The following is a 16,227-nucleotide window of genomic DNA, read 5'->3' on the forward strand; positions in this document are numbered from 1 at the left end:
ATATATATATATATATATATATATTGTGTTGAGATATATAAAATATACTTCAAGGGGCAAGAAAATAGCATTTTCCAAATATTTACAGAAAAAAAAAAACATCTTAAAATGTATTTTGGAGAAAATAAATATATTTACATTAAAACATATTTAATCTATAGATATATTTTAATAGCGGTATCTATATTTTGTACACTCTTCTGATCTATGGAAGAGAAACATCTGAGCAGCATTTTCCTCAGGGTGACTAAAAACAGAAGTGAAGCGGGATAAAAGTGAGCGTGATGTTTCTGGACACACAGTTTAAAAAGTTTAATGACGGATGAGTGTGAAGTGGTTTGCTGCTTGTGGATGTTGACTTCAGACGGCAGTATTTATTGCAAAGCTGCAGAAAAACAGACATCCCTGCTGCACTCGGCATAACTGTACTTCTGTTGTGAAATCTGACAAAACACTGACAGGGAATAAAAAACTGCCCAGAGCTCAAAAACTGAGATTAGAGAGGGAGAGAGAGAGAGAGTTTACACCAAGTATGAGTGTAAAAATCTGTACTTTAAAAAATAAACAAATGCATAAATAAATAAATAAATAAATAAATAATGCATAATGCATTAATCTGTACTTTAAAATAGAAAACCGTTATTTTACATTGTAAAAATATGTAAAAATTTTTAGTGTATTTTTGATTAAACAAAAATAAATAAAAAGTGGAAAAGCATTAAGTGAGATAATGTGCTGAATGGTTATAAAAAAATACATAAATGCATACAAAATTGCATGAATAAATAATGCACTAAAACAAATAAACAAATCAATAAATAAATGCATAAATACTTAAGTAAACAAATAAATAAATAAATAAATAGATAAAAAATGCATAATGCATTAATCTGTACTTTAACATAGAAAACCATTATTTTACATCGTAAAAATATTTCACGATTTTTACTGTATTTTTGATCAAATAAATGCAGCCTTGGTGAGCAGAAAAGACTCTTTCAAAAACATTATAAATCTTACTAACCCCAAACCTCTGAATGGTAGTGTATATCTAAATGATCTACAAAGATAATAAAATAAAATACAATTATATTAAGTAAAATGTTATTGCTTAAATGTTGCTCTTATGCCTTACGAGTCTTAGATCTTTGTCTCAGTTGCATCATCAAAATTTAGGAGAGGAAAAAACAGACAAATAAGTCAATAGCTGTCATACGCTAAGAGTATGTGAATAACATTTCAGATCATCACTTCTGAAAATGGGAATGAAAAAATAAATAAAAACATAAAACGTGGAACAGCATTTAGTGAGAAAATGTGCTGAATGGTTATACAAACAAATACATAAATGCATACAAAATTGCATGAATAAATAATGCTTTAAAACAAATATAAACAAATAAACAAGTCATTAAATTAATGCATAAATACTTGAGTAAACAAATGCATAAATAAATAAATACTGCATAAAAGCGTAAAGAAGTCAGTAAATAAAATGCATGCATAAATAAAGCATAAAAACAAATAAATTAATTCATTCGTTCATTCACTGATATAATCTTTTGACACTGGGGTAATACCTTGATGTGAACATGTTTTTGTGCTCGTGATTCAATTAATATATAACACTTGGTAAAAGCACATCTCAGACACTAAAACTACTCCAAACACTTCCACACAATCCCTCTGAAGTGAGCATGTTCCCTCAACAACAATAAATATCTGACTAAAGAGAATTTACAGTCATCTTAAATGAAAAGCATAACGTATAAACGCAGAGAGCCGGGTCAAAACACTCTAAACTTGAATTTCTCCATCGAGTGGAGCTCGCCGTTAACCTTGACATGCCTGAGCGCTCTGAGTGAGTGAGTGTGTGTGTGTGTGTGTGTGTGTGTGTGTATGTGTGTGTGTGTCTCCAGAAGGCCTTGCCTGGGTCCTTGAGAGTGTTGAATCATGGGAGACGGAGCTTCTCTCCTCTGAGACCCTGACAGATAAGAAACACTGGCTCCGTCAGGAACGCTGCGTCCCAAATCTCTGCAGATAGCGACCATCTGCAGGACAAACGCAGCCCTGCCAGCCAATGCCAGCCCTCACACACTTCACAGTGGCTTGTTTGTGTGCCGAGCTGAAGATTACAGGAGCCGGATGAGGAGGAGGGCCGAGACTCAGTTACTGTGTCTTCCTCAAACATCTTCAAGGTCTCGCCTGAGGAATAAAATCCCAGAGGAAGAGTTTTTCCGGAGGAGATGCTCCTGCTGCGGCGGCGGGTAAGACATGCTTCATTTCAGCCTCAATATGTGCGCTTTCATTCATTTTCTGATGATTAGAACGGGCTATGATTGTGCATGCATTTATAGTTTGACCAATGCAGTAAACTTAGTGAACGGGGGAAGCGTATGCACAACTATATTACAATGCTTTGGCATTATAAAGCCTTTTTACTGCACTATTAATAAAATACACAGTGAATTGGTTGGATTACAACAAGATTAACTAGCAAAAGCTTATGTCATATGTTTAGGATTTGTCTTTAAATCAAATTAAATTAAATTTCAAAAGTTTATTGCTCATGAGTTTATTATTTATTAAACTTAAAAAATAGTTAATTTATTGCAGTAATGGTTCCTTTTCTATTAAACTTTTCTATTGCACAAAAATGTTGGTTATAACATAATAAAATAATAAAATAAAATGAAATAATAACAAAAAAATATTATTAGTAATTTAATTATTCTTAGCCAAAAGTTTGTTTCTAGATTATTATTTAATTATTTACTACACTCTAAAAAAAAAAAGGTTATTTAAAATAAAAATATAAAAATAGTCTAATGTTTGTTGCTCGTGAGTTTACTATTATAGTACAAATAATATATTATCATTAATATAATTATCATTAGTCAAAAGTTTGTTGCTATTTTATTATTTAATTATTTAAAACACTCTAAAAAATAAAATATATAAATAAAAAAAATAAAATATAAAGTAAAATAGTCAAAAGTTTGTTGTTCGTGATTTTACTATTATTTACAACTCTCAAATAAAAAAAAAAAATAAAAAAAAAAAATTAGTAAAAGTAATTTTAGTGGGAAAATTTTCTTTAGGTTTTTAAACTGTTTTGCACACTAAGAAAAATTGTTGTTTTAAGAATTGATAACTGAAACGTTCTTTTGGGAACCAGAAACTGTTCTTGTATGGCATTGGGCATAATTTGTAAGGCTGCACTGTATGTTTTTCTCATGTTGAGCACTGTAATAATGTTTTACTAATGTGTTTCTCACTGTCTCTCTCGTCCGAGGTCTCCCGTCCGGCTGATTCCACTCGCTGTTCCTTTTTCCTATGCATATACCTCTTTGAGATGTAGCTTTAAAGAGGCATAGGGCATGGGAAAATGGGGCGGCAGAGGTTTTCCACCTGCCATCGGCGTTCAGCGCACCGCGGGATCATTAAAATTAATGATGCTGACATCCACTGAAAATGTGTTTAATCTTTGGTTTTAGATGCAAAATAAAAGTCAATGTGAGTTCCACTGGTGTGTTTAATTGAATAAAGTGGGTTGGAAGTATCCTTGAGTGTCTTTTGGCCTTCATTTTCTGTGCCTGACTTGTTTGGTTTGCATGATTACAGTCTTCTTTTGACATAATGTCTAAATGAAAAGATATTTTTTTCTGCTCTCAGATCTATTAAAATTCATTATGTGAAATCATAATAAAAACAAAAAACATAATCTTGATGCACCACATAAAACTGGTTTATGTGCATATATGTATAAATGCATTACTAATATATAGAAACTCATATATTGACCAATATGGTAAAAATGCAAATTCAAATAAATATCAAGTAAAACTGGTAAAATAAAATAAAATAAAATAAAATAAAATAAAATAAATAAATAAGCCCCTTACCACACTGTTATATCATAATTTAATTGAATAAAGTGGTTTGTTTAGCATGATCACATGCATTGATTACAGTCTTCTTTTGACATAAGGTCTAAATAAAAAGATACTTTGTACTTGTTCTGAAATTTGTTTTAAAAAAATAATTCATAAACTTAGAATCATGCATAAAAAATACTGCAAAACTGAAGAAATGTTGTAAAATGATAAATGCATACAATATATTTAGAAAATAGCATATAACAGTGGTTTATTTTGCACTTTTAATATACTAATTTCATATAAATAATACATTTAGATTTAATTAAATTTTTTTTTTATTAAATAATACAATTAAAATATAATATAATATAATATAATATAATATAATATAATATAATATAATATAATATAATATAATATAATATAATATAATATAATATAATATAATATAATATAATATAATATAATGTCTTTTTAACACATTATTTAAAAGAACAAAGTTAAATGTTTAGTTGGCATTTGAGGTCAAAGGTTGGAATTTTATTTTTATATATATATATATATATATATATATATATATATATCTTACGATTTATATATATAATATATATATATAATAGTATTAATTACACTTAAAAATAAAGATTCTTTGTTTATATGTTTATACATTGTTTATGTGTTTATGATTTATATATATATTGTTTATATATTGGTCAGCATGGTGTAAAATTGGCAAAATACAAATTCAAAGAAAAATCAATAAGCTTATGCTTATATATACACACAATAAAATAAAATAAACCATTTTAACACAGTATTAAAAAGGTCTATTCGTCAATAATTGTTTACCCCATAATTTTGGATCCTGATAAATCTCTACAAACACAAATGAGCTTCAGATGTTTCTGTCATTCAGTCTCTCTCTCTCTCTTTCTGTCTAAATGAAGTACTCTGGAGATTTTCATGCAGTCAACTAGAAAATCCTTCTGTCTAACCGAGTAAAGAGATGATGAATGGAGAGCTCACACAGGTATCATGGGAACAGGCCGGGGAAATCATTACATCAAATCAAAGACAGCAAGAGCCCACTCACAGCCGCTCGTTACAGAAGCTCGTTACAGGCGCTGCGGTGAGATGAGACGAGTCCTCAGAGCAAACACATGACCATCAGAACCACACCTGACCAGAAAACACTACCACAACCTGCTGTTCTGAAGCTCTGGACTGTATGTGATAGATCACTTAAAAAACAATCAAAAGTTTGCTGCTCATGAGTTTACAATTATTTACTACACTCTAAATAAATACATACATACATACATACATACATACATACATACATAACTAATAAATAAATGTTTTTGTTAACCGTTCCATTGCACAAAAGTTTCTGTTGAAAAAATGAAACAAAAAAATTTTGTTAGCATTTGTTTTGTATTATTGTTTATGTTTAAAAATATGGGTTAATTTTTTTTTACATGGGTAGGTCTATTCGTTAAGTTTACTCGTCAATAGTTTTTTGGATCCTGATCAGTTGCTACAAACACAGGGCTGTTTTTGATTTTGTTCAGTGCAATGATGGTGCTGTTCCACTGTCATGCCATTGTGCATGTTTAGAAACTGTCTGACAGTGTAACAGCACCATCAACACCTGCTCGTTCATCACAAAAACACTGAACAATTAAAGAATCATCCAGATGTACTGTGAAAGAGCTTTAGATCTGTTCAGATTCTCATAGAGACTGAGCTGATAATCATCCCATTCACACGTATTGTTTGTTTCAAGCCACACAGAAATGAAGCTGATGTTCATATTCATACAGTAGGGGAGCACTGCCCCCTTGTGGACACACGCAGACAGACAGACAGACACACACACACACACACACACACACACACACACACACACACAGAGACACGCACATTCACACACGCACACACACAAACGCACACACGAACGCACACGCACGACACACACACACACCACACACACACGACACACACACACACACACACACATACACGCACACACATGCACGCACACACACAAACAGACACACACACACACACACACACACACACACACACACACACACACACACACAGACACGCACACACACACACACACAGACACGCACATTCACACACGCACACACCATCTCTCTCTCTCTCTCTCTCTCTCTCTCTCTCTCTCTCTCTCTCTCTCTCTCACACACACACACACACCTACAGAAACTATGACTGGGTTGTAAACTAATATATTTTTGAAACACTTTTCATGTAAGAGTTCCATCATGCCAAAAGCCATAAGACCTGGTGATAGGTCTGTTACTGCCTACATTTTAAAACACTTTTTAAAACTTTACAAGTTTCCTCAAGATTTCAATATAAGGTTTGAAAGTATACAATAATATTTGTTTTCAAATATAAGGTTTGAAAGTATAAAATATTATTTGTTTTATTGTATTTTTTATATGAGTTTGTATGAATGCAATCTAAAGAATAAATAAATAAGTTTTGTAGTAATATTAATGATAATAATAATGATTATAACAACAACAACAACAACAACTATTATACTATTATTGTTATTATTATTATTAGCTTTAGAAAAGTTTACTAGCAAAAATCATTCTATATTTTCAGATTATTAAATAGTTGATTAAACAGGTGATTGAAGCTTACCTTTCAAAACATATTCCATCACTTATTGGTTAACATGGTATCCATAGCAATGGGAAGGTTAAAATGAAATAAATAAAATGAATAAATAAATAAATAAACAAACACAAATAAAAAAATGTATGCAAATAAAATAAAATAAAATAAAAAAATAAAGTAAAATAAAATAAAATAAAATAAAATAAAATAAAATAAAATAAAATAAAATAAAATAAAATAAAATATATGATCAGGAGTGGGGGGGGGGGGATCATTGTTTTCCATTAAAAATCTAGCCAATTCAGCAATGAGATGACAAAATCAAAATTTAAATACTACTACTACTACTAATAAAAAGCTCAAACTATTGTCCTTATGTAATACATACTGGACTAGCATACTCGAGAACTGGCCATATAAAAGTCAAGTATACTTGCACTAAAACATCACAAGAAAGACACGCTTTTTTAGCAGCACAAAGATAGTAAATTCTGGGGCGCACCTTCGAAATCATACTTAATGTGGGCGTCCCATGACAAGTCAGGATATTTGAACTCCAAGCAATTTAAAGGTGGAAACTCTACTAATTGCATGTCCTGAAATAACAGGAGAGGGAGGGGAGGGAATGTTGTGCTCTCTCCTGCCAATAATTACCATGTCCACAGTCTTATCTCCATTCATCGCCAAAGCCCTGTCCCCATTCCACTACACAATCCAGAGTCTTCTGAGTAAGGCCAGGTAAGGATCCCTTTAGAAACTCTGTGATTGTTAGATCATCATCATATTTCACAGGGATTACCGGATGTTTCAAAATATGAGTCAAGTATGTTTATGGGTATTTTATGAGTGTGATGGGGGTGGAAGTTTGCATTTGAGTTACACTTGGGTGGAACTGGAAAGGAGTTAGACACCTTCTGCTCTGTGTTATTCAGATAGATCCTTAAAATAAGCCAAGTCTGACATGCAAGTCAGCTAAGGAATGTAGCAGAAAAACAGCATGCATATCCATTTGTGGGGAATAAATAAACAAATAAATAATAAATGAATGAATGATGTTTGGGGAGCAGCTGTGTGTGTTTGAGGTCTGATGTCTTTCTGGATCAGGACAGACTTCATGGCGCCTGTGCTGTGGGTGTGATCTTCTCCATCCATCTCCTCAGAGGATCTCCATCATCTGCTCCTTACAGGCCCTTTGATGTTCTGTGAAGGTGCTGATGACCCGGAGCGAATGTACACACCAGACCAAACCCGACCAGAGCAGACCAGACCAGACCCGATCAGACCAGACCAAATCAGACCAGACCCGATTAGACCAGACCAGACCCGTTCAGACCAGACCAGACCAGACCCGATCAGACCAGACCAAATCAGACCAGACCCGATTAGACCAGACCAGACCCGTTCAGACCAGACCAGACCAGACCAGACCCAATCAGACCAGACCAGACCAGACCAGACCCAATCAGACCAGACCAAACCTGATCAGACAAGACCAGACCCGATAGGATAGGTCAGGTCAGGTCAGGACAGGACAGGACAGGACGGGTCAGGATCCGATCAGACCAGACCAGACCCAATCATTCAGATCCGACGGCAAACACGGTAAAACATACTGAGGATCTGAGAATCAAAAACAAGAACATTGTCATTATCTGGTCACTGTACATATACATGACGTTATATATAACAATACAGTAGCTATCAAATACAATGTATTTATTTGACAGGTTTTATGATATTCACACTTAATAAGAAAAAAGAAGGTGATATTTTTTTCTTAAAGAAAAATAATCCTGTTTTTAGGACCATTACGCTTTATTTATTTATTTTTATTGAGGCACTTTTATGACAGACATTGCATATCCCAGAAAAGAAATAAATATAAATATTTTTAATTACACAAATAAAATTACATTTGATTTTTTTTTTCAAACGTGATTTAACCATTTTTAATAGTTTGATAAAAATATAATAAAATAATTCATTATATAAATATAATTAGGAAATATAATAATGTACTGTAACATATTTATCTCTCTCTCTCTCTCTCTTTTTCTCTCTCTCTCTCTCTCTCTCTCTCTCTCTCTCTCTATATATATATATATATATATGACAAAATTATGGTATAGACGACTGATATATAAAAGGCTAAGAGGCTTGATTCAAAGCATTTTTTATTTTATAGGATTTTTCAGATTTGTAAAGGCAATATTTATGTACATATACAGGTTGTTTATAGAACTACATACAGTGCTTGCTTCTATATTTTACTTATTAAAAACCCTGTTTTAGGGGATTTTTATACATTTTTATATTACATCAAGATTATAGATTACAAATATTCGATCATTAAAAAAAAAAAAAAAAAAAAAAAAACATAAAAAAAACAATGAGGAGTTTTAAAAGTAGCAGGATGGGAACAGCATTGGTGGCGGGATTTGTCGCGCGGGAATTTGTGGCGGGAAATAGAGGCGTGCGTGCTGTCCGCTCGCGGCTGGGTGCTGAAATGACGTCGCCGGCGGAAGCACTACAAAAAACTCGGCAGCGCGCGCGTCCTGAACTTCCCGTTTCAGCTTCATCCTTCTGTTCTGGAACCACGTTTTCACCTAAAATTAACAAATAAATAAATAAATAACATAAATATCCACTTTCAACAATATGTTTCACTACATTCACAACGTAAACACTAAAATATTAATGTGTTAAGAACAATTTTAACTAATGCATGTGATTCAGTTGCTTTCAAAGTTCCACATACAGATCGCAATAATTAGCCTAAACTCTCTCAGGACAATAAATAAATAAATAAACAATAAACTTTTGCAATTCTTTTCCTGCTTTTAGTGACTTGTAATTCTCAAAACTTGTCTTTATTTATTTATTTATTTACTGAAGACTTAATAAATTCAGAAAACAAAATACTAATCTGAAGAACCTATAATGCAATAAATAAACAAATAAACTAAACAACTAACTAATTAATTAATTTAAATTATAATGTATTTATTTATTTAAGTTGCATTGTAGGTTCATTATAATTAATTATTTTTTTAATTTAAATGATAAAATATTTAATTATGCTGCATTATAGGTTTATTATAAATAAATAAATAAATAAATAAATAAATAAATGCATTATATGTATTGCATAAAAAAATAATTATTTATTTATTTGAATATTTATTCATCTATATAAAGACATGATATCTTGCAGTTCACGTTAATAGGCCAGCTGTGTGACAAATGCAAATGACTCTTTTACTCTTCAACAAACACAATATCTGCTGTCACGGCTATCTCATACACACCTGTGTCTCAGACAGCTGCAGCTTCTCCGCTGTTCTGCGTCTCTGAGTCGCTCCGAGGTACTTGTGTTTGCTGAAGGTCTTCTCCAGACGCGAGATCTGATCCGAGCTGAACTTGGTTCTGACGCGCCGCTGCGACGCGGATTCTCCTTCGCTCTCGTCGCTCTCAGAGGCCGAGGTGTAGCCACAGCTGTCTGCTGAGAGAGAAACAACCTGTTAGATCCATTACCAACCCAGAATACCACAGCGAGAAGGTCGTACTTACTTGTAGGAGAAGACGGGGCCTTGGTTTCTCCTTCTCCAAGCATTTCTGAAGATGCTCGAGGAGCGTCACTGAAGGCATCAGGAGCACTTGGAATTAATTTGACGCGTTTCTCCTGCTCCAGATCTTGAGCATGGAAGCTCTGGATAACCACTCCACGGAGAACTTCTTGAACATGATGTTTCTTTCTAATAATTTGATCAGCTGTAGTTCCTCCAGAACTTTATAGGAGCTTCTCCGCTCATTTGCATGAGTAAAGCGACTCTCAGCGGAATTATAACTCTGTAATTGAAGTTAATAGATGTCGCAATGGGCTTGTTCACACGTTCGGTGTACTTGTGATATCCAGGCGCCAGCGTGTCTGAGCACCTCGTGTGTTCACCTCAAGTACCTGAGAAGAGTCATCAATGCACTGATACAATCAGCTGACGGAGAACAACATCATCCACTCAAGACAAGCCTCATCCATCTGCAGATAAAGTGAAGATGAAAGAGAGCGGCGGCTTTGGGCGGATCACCGTCGGATTAACTCTTGATCCCCATTATACTCGAGTCTTTCCAATCTGTGTCAATTCAGCACGCTTGTTTATTACGTTAAATGCATCTTCACATATTATGGGTTTGAGCAGCAAGCTGATGTCTACAGGAGTTTCTCCTCCTTTGTCTTCTGTCATTGGAAGGCTACATGAAAGCGTTAGACGTCTGATGGCAAACATTGAAGTGCATGAGATGCTGAATTATAAATCTACCTCTGGATAGTTGCGTGCATTTTAAAAATATATGTTATAAGTTGAAGATGAAAATATTAGTTAAAATTAAATTTAAAACCAATGAGATAAATTCCATCCACATGTTAAATTTTATTATAAACACATAGTCTTATGTTGCGTAAGTTAAATCTTTTACTTCTTAAGGGGAAAAAATACAGCTACTGATGATGAATTCAGACACTTGACAAAATACTCACCTGAGGAATCTAGAATTCAATTTATATACACACAAACAAACAAACAAATAGATAAATGTTGATTTAACAAATCCAGAAACAAAATACTAATCTAAAGAACCTACAATGTAACATCAAGATCTAAATTTATTTATTTTGTTTACTTACTTACTGATACAGAAACCAAAATACTCATTTGAAGAACCTATAATGCTACGATAAATGAATGAATAAAAAAATTGATTGTATCATATAATGTTGCATTACATGTTCAAATAAATTATTTACTTTTTTACTTGCGATTTTATGAATACAGAAACCAAAATAGTCATCTGAAGAACCTAATGCAACAATAAATAAATAGATAGATAGATAGATAGATAGATAGATAGATAGATAGATAGATAGATAGATAGATAGAATTATATGTATTGTATTGTATGTATTACATATTGTTGTGTTACTTACATGCATGCTTATTTATTTATGTATTTATTATTAATGATCTAATAAATCCAGAAACCCAAATACTCATCAGAAGAAACTATAATACAACATCAAGTTACATCAAGATTTTTGCGTTATTACTTTAATGATGGTATACAGTAGATAAAACCATCTCTCTGTGAAACCTGCATGATTGATTTTGCAAAATGATCATGCGTTATTAATCTACACTGGCCTTCAGTAACTAGTTTTAGTTAGTCTTAATGTTATCAATGGGTTGATATTAGAGGGGGATTAATACTCTGTCACATCACTAATGAATGAAACCACACACACACACAACCCAGACATGCTGGAGCCAGTCTGTTGGGATTATGTGGAGAGTGTAAACTCTTCAATGGGCGACTTAATTAGGACTAATTGTTGACCATGATCTGCTCGTTATGTCTCGTTTGAAGTGCGCGGAGTTGCGCGCATGTGAAAGCGCAGTGTGAGACCGTGGCGCAGCGGCTGTCGCGGATCAATGCACTGCCATTGTTTTGTTTAGTTTTTTTTTGTTTCTTTGGTTTGTTTATTTGATTTAAATATCAATTGTATTTTTATATGTCTATATGCTTATCTATTTGTGCATGTGTGGCTTCTTAAATGCTTAATGAAAAACAACCATTTTAAAAAAGAAGCATGCATATTGTTCTCTGGGTATAAAAGTGTTGATGTTGCATTGTATTTTTCTGTGTGGGACACATTTAACTAGCTTCAGGATGTAAATTCTATTTGGTAATAATATGAGCCTATATTTATGCTATTCTTTATAAACTGTGGGGGGGGGAGGGGGCTTAAATGAATAGTTTTCTTTACATTGTGCGTCTAAACAAAACAGCCACGAGAAATCGATGTATTACGTGATGAAATAAGTAAATAAATAAAATAAATAAAATTTATTTATTTACTGACGATTTAATAAATCCAGAAATGTAAAATGCAGCATAAATTGCATTATAGGAGATAAATAAATAAATAAATCTGTCTTTGCTGACCTGAGATAAATAATGTACGAATACATTAAGGTCAGATCACAAATGGGCTCATTTTATTGATGGCATTTGGTTGCAGATGATCAATAACTTAAGTATGTGACATGATCCAAGAAAACACTGAATTCCTGAATAAAGTCTAAATAGAGTCACTCAGTTGAGTGCATGTCATGGTATCTGTTAACTTCAAAGGAAACTGATAACGATTAAATGCATTTGAACAACAAATATTTCAGATCGATTCACTTCTGAAACCAATCTTATCAAATCACCAGCAACGCAAACTTAGGCATAAAACATACTTTATTTCTTATAATAAATAAACTCTTCTATTCAATTAAACATTACATTTTTTTCATACAAAAAGCATAACTGTACAGATATTGCACACAGAATGTGATTTAAGTGTTTCAGAGTAACGAGTCTGTCTTCAGTAGTAATGCTGCCTCGGCATCATGAGCTGGTGATGAGAAACCAGCGGCATCATCTGCTGCATCAGCGCGCCGTGAGGCGGAAACGGAAGTCGCTGTCTGTCGTAGCAGTGGTACTGAACCGGAAGCACGTGCGGAAGAACCATCTTAGGCAGCAGATAGTCAGCGCGCATCTCCTGCACTTCCCGTTTCAGCTTCATCCTGCGGTTCTGGAACCAAGTTCTGACCTGAGGAACAAAAAGATACATTTAAAATGCGTTCCATTTTTTCAAAATGTTACTTTTGTTCTGACTTAAAGAATAAAGAGATACATTTAAAATGCATTCTATTTTTCAAAACTTTGCTCTGACTTAAAGAACAAAGAGATACATTTAAAATGCGTTCTATTTTTCAAAACGTTACTTTTTGAACCATTTCAAGTATGAATATTGGAGAAGTCTATGTTTTACAAGAAAATACTATTTCATTAAATTATTTATTTAACTTGTTATTTGCCAATTCCTTGACATTATGTGAAATTGGCTAGTCTTGTCGGTGTATAAGCGGTGTTTTTTTAATTATTTTTTATTCTCAGTGTATTTAGAGAAAATAATTCGCTAAATGTAAATAAAGTCCTCGAGTGAAGAGAACAGTCTAGAGTTTAATGCGCGCGTCTCACCTGAGTTTCTGACAGATTGAGTTTCAAAGCAGTTTTCACTCTTTCTCCCGCGTCCAAGTATTTGTGCTTGGTGAAGATTTTCTCCAGTTTGTCGATCTGTTCCGGAGTGAATTTGGTTCTGATCCTGCGCGTCGCCGCGTCCTTCTCAGTCTCGTGTCCATCTTCGATGGAAGCGCATTCAGACGCGGCCGCTTCGCTCTCATAACCAGACGAATAGCCGCTGTTTTCTGAAACTGAACATGTAATATAACATTAAAACACGCTCCGTTATCATTCACACGAATAAAAACCGAAAATGCATTGAAGCGCGTATACTTACAGCTTGGAGATGAGCAGCTTCGTTGCGTAACCGGGGTTGTGGCCTTCTCTTTACCGGTCTCTGGTTTCTGTTCAGCTTTGGTAACCTTTGGTTTTGGCTGCAAATAGACCTTGTCATATGATGTTGGAGGTCTCGGTTGAACCACACACGGTACGTGTGGCCTGTGCGTCTTTTTCACCGGCTCCAGAACGTCTTGAGGCGGCGAATCGTGAAAGCTTTGGGCGAGCCAGTCCACAGAAAACTTCTTGACCATGATTGCTGTCTGTGTGTCTGAGGACGTGAATCTATCCGAGTACAATCCAAGACTGTTTGCCAGACCTCCAGAAGCGGCCTGTATATATATCTGCCCGTCCCGCATCACATTAACATATGCATGGAGGAGTTAACGCCTGATCGATTCTCAATCATTAGGCCTAATGGGTCGTTATTGAAGTCTTTACATATCCTGTGATTGTGTGAAAGCCTGGCGCCAGCTTGTCTGTGAGAACCTCTGGCTCATCCAGCTGTCTGCATTGATGGAGTGTCAGAACAACTGGATCGAGTGGCGCATTTATGGCGAAAAACTGCAGAGTGAATACAGGGAATTTAAAGCTTACTGCCAAGAAACTTAAAAACAACGACCTTTAAAGATTAGTAAAACTTTTTAAATATTTTACACCAATTGTTAACATAATTGTGATAATAAATCATTGTATGTGACTCCTATATATCACGTGAAATATGCGTCGATTGCTTATATATCAAAGTTTCCACAAAAATTTTGTGCAGCACGACTGTTTTCAACATTGATAATAATCAGAAATGTTTCTTGAGCTGCAAATCATCATATTAGAATGATTTCTGAAGATCATGTGACACTGAAGACTGGAGTAATGATGCTGAAAATATTAAAATAGAAAACAGAAATTGTAATACGTCATAACATAACTTTTTAAATGTTTTAATTTAACCATATCCATCTAATAAATCCTTGTATTTGACTAATTTTACCTTCAGACTTATGTATTTACATTTTATTTATTTTTTAATATAAATACTTCATTAAACAAATTATAATAATGTAAATTATATGATAAAACAAAGTTACTTTTAGAAAGTTAAATGGTCAGAACCTTGTAAAAACGAAAACTGGACAGTATTTTTTTCTACAACACACTTTAACATATTGAACACATTTAACTAACTGCTTATATATCAGACACTTTTTTTCTTTTGGTTTTCAGACTTATTCTGAAAAAGTGATCAATGCAGCGATCAGAATATATATATATATATATATATATATATAGCTTCCTCGTGATTTTTCTTTTTTGTCTGTTTTTCTGTACTACAGTGTCCACACACACACACAAACACACACACACAAACACACACACACACACACACACACACACACACACTAAGGTGATTTGACTGTAGTTCAAATGGTGCTGTATTAACACATGCTGCTGCCTGTGGAGTCTCTGGCGCCATCGTCCATCACAGCATCGTTTGGAACTGTCTGCAAACATCACGATCAAAGGGATTACAGTAGCAACACAATTAACTTTGATTGACCAGCAGTTCAAATGCAAATTCACACCCGGACAAGCTTAATCCTGATCCACTGATTCAACACAACTACTAGAGACAGTGAAAACATCTCACTGCACCAACCTAAACCCGTGCGAAGTTTACTTGCATTGATTTGTTTTATATAAAATTTTAACTCTGCATATGTAAGGGTATGCATATATAATGTTACTCATTCTTAAACATTGTAAAGCTAAATTTAACCAAACCAATAAAGCTGAAACTAGAGATCAATAAGTTTAAATAGCTAGTCTTCATTTAAAAAGAATTTAAGTGCATGGTTTGGCATTTATTTTAATAAATAAATTATATGCCTAAAGGTGTTGGAGGGAAATATAACGACTCTATTCAAGTGTCTTTATGTAATTGCTTGTTTATTTGAGGTTTCATGATGAAACAAAGCCCGTGATTTAATAATATTACTGATAAATCCGAAATAATGGCATGTCAGGCGGCTTGGGCACAGAGGTCTGCAGTTAATCAGGGATTTGGTGTTATCAGACTGTATTTGAATGTCTGTGGACGAGAGACAGAGGCTTGGAAAGGATCGTTTAGCTGGACAATGATGATAACGGCATGTTGACTGTTTCCTTTATCAGTGATCTATAGTGAACGAGCTCGAGCTGTTTGAGTCGCAATTAAAGCCTTTGTCTGAAGCGCTTTGATCCGCCGCGGAACAATGAGGAGGATCCGACGCGCTTCCTCGCGAAA

At 33.9% G+C, this 16,227-nt stretch overlaps 2 protein-coding genes across 3 annotated transcripts; both read right to left on the reverse strand.

The window, feature by feature from the left end:
• Positions 1 to 8,699: 8,699 nt before the first annotated feature.
• On the reverse strand, positions 8,700 to 10,493 carry vent (ventral expressed homeobox). 2 transcript variants are annotated; one of them, XM_042736161.1, is made up of 3 exons: positions 10,113 to 10,493; positions 9,851 to 10,041; positions 8,700 to 9,148 (listed from the first exon to the last, which is right to left on the reverse strand). In XM_042736161.1, exons 1-3 carry the CDS (start codon positions 10,153 to 10,155, stop codon positions 8,942 to 8,944), a joined length of 441 nt encoding a protein of 146 aa, XP_042592095.1. In that variant the 5' UTR covers positions 10,156 to 10,493; the 3' UTR covers positions 8,700 to 8,941. The 2 variants fall into 2 exon arrangements, with proteins under 2 accessions (XP_042592095.1, XP_042592094.1); XM_042736160.1 differs by having other exon boundaries at positions 9,851 to 10,044; positions 10,113 to 10,489.
• A 2,077-nt stretch (positions 10,494 to 12,570) lies between these two features.
• Positions 12,571 to 14,368, reverse strand: LOC109051391 (homeobox protein vent1-like). Its single transcript, XM_019068948.2, has 3 exons — positions 13,945 to 14,368; positions 13,626 to 13,858; positions 12,571 to 13,194 (listed from the first exon to the last, which is right to left on the reverse strand). Exons 1-3 carry the CDS (start codon positions 14,300 to 14,302, stop codon positions 12,967 to 12,969), a joined length of 819 nt encoding a protein of 272 aa, XP_018924493.1. The 5' UTR covers positions 14,303 to 14,368; the 3' UTR covers positions 12,571 to 12,966.
• Positions 14,369 to 16,227: the final 1,859 nt, after the last annotated feature.

The sequence above is a fragment of the Cyprinus carpio genome, chromosome B13 (assembly GCF_018340385.1).
Source record: "Cyprinus carpio isolate SPL01 chromosome B13, ASM1834038v1, whole genome shotgun sequence".
NCBI classification, from domain to species: Eukaryota; Metazoa; Chordata; class Actinopteri; order Cypriniformes; family Cyprinidae; genus Cyprinus; species Cyprinus carpio.